The 8,401-nt window shown below is 34.8% G+C and overlaps 1 protein-coding gene across 7 annotated transcripts in view; it reads left to right on the top strand.

Annotated features, from left to right (window-relative positions):
• LOC106478602 (structural maintenance of chromosomes protein 1A-like) overlaps positions 1-8,401 on the top strand; it is a 160,082-nt gene that overhangs the window by 82,539 nt on the left and 69,142 nt on the right. For all 7 annotated transcript variants that reach the window (XM_022382210.1, XM_022382209.1, XM_013939157.2 and 4 more), the window contains 2 exons: positions 4,754-4,812; positions 5,495-5,690. In XM_022382210.1, coding sequence (XP_022237918.1) covers positions 4,754-4,812; positions 5,495-5,690 — 255 coding nt within the window. The remainder of the gene's footprint in view (positions 1-4,753; positions 4,813-5,494; positions 5,691-8,401) is intronic.

The raw sequence follows: 8,401 nt of genomic DNA, 5'->3' as shown, positions 1-8,401 counted from the left end.
GTTCAAATTAGATGTTTGTGATGTCAAAATACTAAGTCTATAGTTTCATATGAATTAGGAACTCAAATTACTGATATTGAAAAGCTAGAATATAAAATAAGAAGCTCTTGTCTTTTCTAATTGCTAATATATTGTTCATGTAATGAATCAAACACAGTGGCATCCCACCCACCTCTTTCCATTTTTGGAAATGCTCCCTCATATACACTTACTTCTATATATGAAATGAATAACCAATTGAAAGCTCATAATGTCCCCTAGTGGCTTTCTTAGCCATTTTAAATTCTTAGGATGCCATTTCTTTCTCTTGAACCAAGATTTCAAAGAGCTAGGGTGTGTCTTTAGTATGCTTTAAATTTTATATTTTTAGACTGAAATACATCTTAGTTACTAAGCTTGATAAATTATACTGGAATTCTATGGTATTAATGTAGCAATTTATGATTTTTGGTTATTTCAAAATGTATATATATAAAACCTATCCTCCGGATGTGAAATTTGATAAGGCTTAGCAACCTACGGCAACAAGTACAAAGGTCATAACTAGAAGAGATATTTGTTTGCTTTACTTCTTTATTTAATGTTCTATGCTTAAGAAAAATAAGTTTAAAAACTTGTTTCTAAATAGCAATAATCTATATACATATATAATGTATAGTAATTGAAATGCGACTGTAGTTTACAAAATACTAGTCTACTAAAACACAGCCAAGACAGATCACTTTGTAAAGACTAAAGGTCAGTTTTACATTCTTGGATACAGTAACATGAGTGCACATGCACCAAGTCATTGCAACTTCTGTAATTTTAGCCAGGTATGGCTGAAAGGTCAATATAATAAAAGATAATAAATATATATAGATGTATAATGTTATGAGATTTAAGCTATTTAGTCTGAACATTTGTGTTTTTGTGTTATAATATGTAGTAATTCTAGAACAAAAAAAGCATAATTTATATTTATTTCCTACTTTTTTTATGGTGGTTATGAGATCAGTCAAATCTACTGAACCCATACAGAGATTCATTACTGAAAATAACAGATAAAATATAAAGTTTTTTCTTAAGAAATGTTTCATAATTATCTGGACATTATAAAAATTTTCCATGTGAAAATTTGAAAATGTTCTTATGCGTAAAAGTATTTTTAATCTTAAAATGAAAATTGCTTTGTATGTTGGATAAGCAACATGCAAAAAGAAAAAAAAAAAGACATGAGAAAAACATTGCTTTATAAACCTTAAGACTTAATAAAAAAATTATATTTTGCATATGAAAGTATTGTAATGTTTACTGATAATCTGCCCAATTCATAAACATATGCTTACTAATTTAAAAGTTATAGCATGAAACTATAACAAGCATAAAATTATTAAGAGGTCAGTTCTAGGGACCTAGCCCATGCTGAAAGAGATAATGGTCTTTAACATCCCATTCACTGGTTTCTCCAATTTCCTTAGTCAGGATTATTCTTTAATCTCAAGGGATTTTTAAGTCAGGACACTACTATAACATGGATTCCTCTATCGCCACGTCATCCAGAGTTCCATCTTTTCATAATTGCCTTGCTTCAAGGATGGGGTGCTTATACCAACAGTCAGGAATACCAGGGTCTACTCATGGATGAAGAGGAGTCCCTAAACAATGTTTTAGTCCTTCTTGCTCTTCAACAGGCAATGCCTCATGATTTGGGCTTATTAAGGGGAAAAGCATCAGGCTTCACTCTGACAATTTTGTGGTGGTGTTTTGTCTTTCTTATCGAGGAGGCACTTAGTCCACGGCTCTTTGTCTTTCTCAGGAACATTCCTATCTTATCACCCTACTAGCTTGCCATGTTCCACGGGTGATGCCTGTGGTAGCAGGTCAATTGTCTCAATCCAAACAGATTCTCCTGACAGAATAGATGCTGCCTTGCAAGGTTCTGTTGGATTGGCTCTCATTTTGCAACTGATTGGTGGATTCACTTCTCATTAGATCACCCAACTACTGGCAATTTGTTTTCCAGTTACTCATCTTTGGGCTTTGGCAAGAGATGGATTCCATCAAGACAGGATGGGATTAAAAGTAAGCCTTCTCTCTACTTCATATGTTACCCAGGGTACTAAATATAACTTGTTCTGACCCAATGTCGGGTCCTGTCGATAGCACCAGATTGGCTGCTACACCCTGGTTTGTGCTTCTGCAGTACCTTCCGGAGTGTGCATCTCTTCCACTTCTTAGGTTATCTCATGATTTTATATAGTATACCTGGCTATCCAGAAGCTCAAGCTTCAGGCATTGGGTTTTTTGCTTGGCATCTGGGTTTAATTTCTAAGATTGCCATGTATCTGTTTCAGTTTTTGCTTAGTTCGAAATCAACAAAAATGATATGCATATCGTCAATGGTTTATTGAGAGGAGGTTGAATCCATTTCAATTAGAAGTGCCAACCATACCTTTTTTTTTGACCTGGCTTTATGTCAGAGGTTCGTGCATCTTCCACAATTGCCCTGTTTAAGGCAGCCTTATCAACTACTGTTTGATTGTTGCAACTACATATTTTTGAGTCCCCAGTACTCTCCAGATTCCTGAAGTCGCTTTGGGTCCTTGGTCCCAAATGACCATTCCAGTTGCCTAACAGGTATATTAAGGTTACATTACATACACATTCTCAACACCTGTTTGTGACTTGACTCTTATATGCCATGTATCCCTTTTACTTGAAGGTTTATTTTACATGGCTGCTGACCTACAGACATCACAGGTCAGAGTGATTTGTGCTGTTTGTCCACAAACTGCTTTCTCTCTACATCCTCAGACCAGTTCTTCTTACCCAAGACACTGTGACTATTTTCATTGCTACCTTTCAGGGTCCCTTAACTTGTTTTTACAGGATCCCACCCTGTGACAAGTGTTGCCCAGGCAGATGTGCTTTTATCAAACAATTCTGCACTAGCAGCCACTAATTCAATATACTTTGTACGGGTTGCAACAGGCTCTGTAGAAATGAAGTGTTCCATAAGACTGCCTAGAGGCTGACTGGGTGGTATTACTTTACTATGCTGGACCACCACTCATGGACTATCATGAGTAAAGCATAAGGGAAAACTGCCCGTTCCTGGGAATCATTGGATTGAATAAATTGGGGTTCGTTTGCTTTTAAAAATTTAGGGAACTTGCTTCACCTATTTCACTGTTCCTCATGACTCCTCAACACACATTACCACACCCTGTTTCCAGTCACTTGGGTGATGGACAGAGGCTTTTCCTCCAGAGTGTTAAGAGTGAATTCCTCTACTCTTGGAGATGAGGGTGAACTTTGGGGCCCTCCTATCCCAGTCCCTGATGTCAGTAAGAGTGGCACCAGCCTACATGGGAGCCTACTCATAATATCGGTTCAGATTTTATGCTTAGCTATCTGATTGAGTTGAGCATGGCCCTTCTTTTTGATCAATATTGATTCATTACATTGTTCATGGAAGAAGGTCCACCATCTTCTTGTAATTCCAAATGCTGTGTGGTCCCATCCTGGGTCCTTGGTTGAGCACTGCTGTTCCACATCCCTCCATGATTTCAGGGGCAAGTGGAATTTATCTTGGTTGGGTAGTGAGGATAAGTGTTCACTATTCCAGACTGAATGAGTTCTGTTTCCTTAGGTTGAGTAAGGCATACACAATCCTGTCATTCCAAGTCTGGGGTGTTGCCTTTCATACTTCTTCAAGTTGAGGAGAAGGTTTGTCCACTTCTGTGTTGCTCACTTTCTCATCATGATTCCGGTGACTCCGAATGCATCACTCAATGGCTACAGGTTGGGGTCAATTCATAAGTATATATATGTATATAGTTTGTGGTCCAATTGCCTAAGCCACCAATGGGGGATATAGGGACTATGGCTCTTTAATTCCAACTCAGAGTAATGGAACCTCAGCTATATGGTTGGGGTCTGACCTATAGTGATGATAAATCAGGTGAAATTACACCCACAATACAGCAATTAAGTTCTGGGTGAAGAGCATACCTGTTCTGGATGTAATGTGGTTCCCCCACTAGGATGCCAATCTTCTGTTGACACACCCATGATCTATGCAGATGCTTTCTGTATGGATAATGCCCTCACCAGCTCCTTCACCCTTTCAATGTGGGATTGTAGCTGTAAGTTGGAGAAGAGGTAAGTATGTTTTGGAAGTTAACATTTTTCTACATTGAAAATGTATTTCCAATAATACTTGCCTCCTTTCTTACTCTCCCACCCTTCCTCCCCACTATGAGCTGGTGTTAGAGACTGGGATTGAATCAATGTACAAAACGTGATAACATTATCTGAATGATGTGCTTGTATACTGTACCAGGTGGAGAGGGCTACAAAATATATATCACCAAGGGCAATTGAGTGGGGTATAAAAGACTAAAGCAAGCAAGAAAAAATTAGACCAATGCTTAGGTAGGCAGTCGAGTAATAGCAATAAGTGTGAAAGGAGATAAGTATTATTGGAAATATGTTTTCAATTTAGGAAAATATGAACTTTGAAATGATCTCTGTTTAAGTGTAAAAAGTGAATTTTAATAACTTAGTTTACTATTCATTATACATCATGCTTTTTTATTGTTTGGTGAACCAAAAAAATTAATTTCTTTTATTTTTGTTAGGTTTGCCAAAATAATTAGTTTCATTTTATTGTTACATCTGGCAAAAAAATTAATTTCCTTTATTGCTTGGTTTGCCTGTATTTTTGTGTGTTCATATCTCTAAAGTAATCAGTCATGTCTGGTTTCAGGCTGTGGCTTTAGATGGTACATACTATCAGAAGAATGGATTTATCTCGGGAGGCAGCACGTGAGTCTAAGTATTATAACATAGGTTTTTGGTATTTTCTGATATAAAAGGTCACATGTAAATTTTTCACTGTAAACATTTTAAATCTTTCACCACATAGTTGTGCAGGTAATGGTTCCTGCAGCCAATGTGTTGCTGAAACGTTTTATATCTTTCTCCACATAGTCATTTAAATAATGGTCTATGCAGCTAGTTTATTGGTATAACAGGAAGCTTTCCAGTTTCACAACAGTTAAAATATTTTAAATCTTTCTGCACGCAGTAGTATAAATAATGGTTCCTGCTGTCAATTTGTTGGCATAACAGGACACTTTCTAGTATAAACATATTTAAAGTATACTTTTATCTATGCTTATCAAAAAATAAAACTTATGGTTCTGCTATCATTATTTTGTATTACATGTATTATACTCAAAATTAATTTCAGATTTATCACAGTGAGCATATCAGTTATCTTCCAGCTTAGGCCCAAAGGTTTCACATGAAACAAGCTTTTTGAACCTTATACCAGAAGTATTACAGTAATATTCTGAACTTTTATTTAATTCATGATAAATAGTTCCAAGAGCTAAAGAATTATATTATTATTATTTTTTTAATGACATCAAGATAACCCATACACATCTTTACAGCATTTTATAACATACTTGCTTAGTATTCTTTAGCATAATTTATTCTTTAGAGACCTTGCCAAACGAGCTCGGCGATGGGATGAAAAAGCTCTGCACAACCTCAAGTATCGAAAAGAAAAACTAACAGAAGAGTTGAAAGAGATGGTGAAAAAAACTAGGAAGGAGTCAGACTTGAACACCATCCAGTCACAGATACGGGGGCTTGAGACTCGTCTCAAGTACTCAATCACAGACAAAGAAAATACAGTAAGAATTTTTTCTATGTATGCTAGATAGGTTTAATGTGTTACTAGCTTAGGATTGGTATGTAAGTTTATATTCAATTTTTCTTGTTATGATGAGTGCAAACAAGGTATTTTATTGTTTTTATTTTATATCAAGAAATATTCCTTTGTGCATGAATTAAAAAAGAATAACTTCACTCAAACATGAAATATGTCTTTTCAAATTTTATATTTCTTTCTCTATTGACTTGAGATACTGTGTTAAGAAGTGCAAATGCATAACCTAAAACAATGTGAAAGCTCATGAAGTCTAATGTATACAATGAAAACATCACATGTTACTGGCACTTGTATATGGAAGAACATTATGCTAACATAATAGTAAATTCATGACAATTTATAATTATAATGTAATGGTTATATTTTGAGTTACATACTACATGTTTCGACAAAACGTTTGTCTGTCTTATTCAGACCATTGTTGTGTTTGAAACATGTATATTCCTCAAAATAAAATCAATTCATTATACTAATAAACCATTGTTTGTCAAATTACTATTATATGTTACTTGTGTCAACTGGATTTGTTTAGTATGGAGTGGTGGGCAGTATTCAAGTTTTTGTGCCTTTATTGAAGGTCTCAGCATGGAGACTGAAAACTCGTTCATTTGTTGACTCCTGGCAGAAGCCATCCATAAAAAACTCGATGCCAATATTATGTACTTGGTTTAACGCTATCGCCACAGGTATCCTTTACTGCACGACACTTTGTTTTAGTGTCTTAGATTCAAAATTTTATTAAACTACGTTTTGTTTATGTTATACCAATTAGTATAGCATAAAATCTTATCTAATAATCCATATTTTAATAGTATATAAGTGTTAAGTTCTTAAATTTGATAAGGCAATATTTAAAAATAATCCAGAATTTCCCCTGGTGTGAGAAATGACATTTTATCTCTAGGCATCCCATCTTTTCTAATTTATTCACCACCCGTTCAAAAAGTATAACATTTAACGTAAATTACTCACTATAAAATCATCACTGGCGTGCAGAGGTTCTATGATGCCAGGGGCCTTGTACCTAAGACCTTGGGGAAGGGCGGAAAGGGTTCTACTATTCCATTCAACTCTTTGCGTTGGATGCCCTCCCGATATGGATGCTCGGGGCCCCAGCACCTTTTGCCCCCCCTCTCTCTGCACGCTACTGCTCCTGCCACACCCACCTGTCACAGCCTCTCTTTCAGGATTTGTTAATAGTTCTCATTTATGTTTAATCATATATTACATACAATCAATAGAAAGTGAAGGTTTTATCTATCAAATGATATATAATGTTGTGTTCTGAACAGATAACCGTCAATTTCACTTATAATACATGGTTTATTCCTGTGGGAAACTTAACAACTAGCTTGGATGACTTTGTAACAGCTCTTGTCACACAGTTAGAAAACCAGAAAAAATTTAAGATTTAAGGGAAATTATCTGCTTTGTGCATGTTTATTAGTATATGTTCTTGGGTGCATTGCTATAAAAAAAGTAGGGTTAGATTTCATAGACAATCAACAGGAAAAAAAAAAAGAAGATTAGGTAAGTACCTTATTTCTTATTTTTCATGCTTATTCTGTATTTATTATTATAAAAGTAACTAAAATGTAAAAATAGAGATCTTTTTAAGTTAGTGAAGGTTAGATGAGGTAAAATGAATAATAATAATATAATAAAAATGTTTCATGAGACACACACGTGAGCAGCTCAGAGTAGCTCGTGGGTAATGTAATTCCATAGCCTAACATGAGATGCACGTTCCTCGAGTGATTTACAACTTATAATGGCATAGATAGTAGTTAGACATGGTTTAAAGAGTTTAAATCTTCTTAGGATAAACAAATGTAGTTTCACGCTACATATGAAGTCATTCTGGAAAGAAAAAGAGGGTAATTTAGATATATTTCTATTTGGGGGGGATTTACAAGGTCAGTCAAATTGACTAACCTTGTAAGAAGTTAGGGTAGAGACAATAACAGATAAAATATAACGTCTTACTGAAAACAAACATTTTGTGTGTATTTAGGAGGTTTTATAAATCACACAAATTAAATTTGATATGAATAAAAGTATTTTTAATCTTAACATGAAAATCACTTTGCATATGGACTATTCAACACAAATACTCAATATATTCATGGACAAATCTTTATTTTAGTTTATTAAAAGTACTTCACTAAAAATATGATTTTGGTATGTGAAAGACTTATAATGTTAACTGAAAGACTGCCAAAGTTAAAATTATTAAACCTATAAAGACTTTAAATGAGTACAAAGAGGTCACGTGGTTGATCAAATTGACCAATCATGTATCAAGTGAGTTAACTCTATCACACCCTGATGAGTACATCCCATCTCAAAGGCAAAATTACAGTATTAATTTTAAAAATAAACCATTAGTTGTTCTTTCACACATTCAACTTCCCAGTTGAAATTAATTCAATAAAAAAAGCTTTGTTTATTTAATTTGTATATAAATATTGTTAAGACAGTGGAAGTCACGTGACGCTGGTGGCACGTGATGAATTTCTTGAATGATCGGGGAAGACTGAGTGTGTTCGGGAGGCCCCCTTTGTTAGTATATAAACCTGGCAGAGAAGCCAGCGATAGATAGATAATTAAAGAAGCAAACAGTAGTGATGGTAATATAAAGTTATCCAGATTGTGAATCACTGTGATTTATAG

Source organism: Limulus polyphemus, unplaced genomic scaffold (genome assembly GCF_000517525.1).
Source record: "Limulus polyphemus unplaced genomic scaffold, Limulus_polyphemus-2.1.2 Scaffold230, whole genome shotgun sequence".
Lineage (NCBI taxonomy): Eukaryota > Metazoa > Arthropoda > Merostomata > Xiphosura > Limulidae > Limulus > Limulus polyphemus.
Note: the sequence above shows the minus strand (reverse complement) of the source record. Positions and strands in the feature narration are given on the sequence as shown.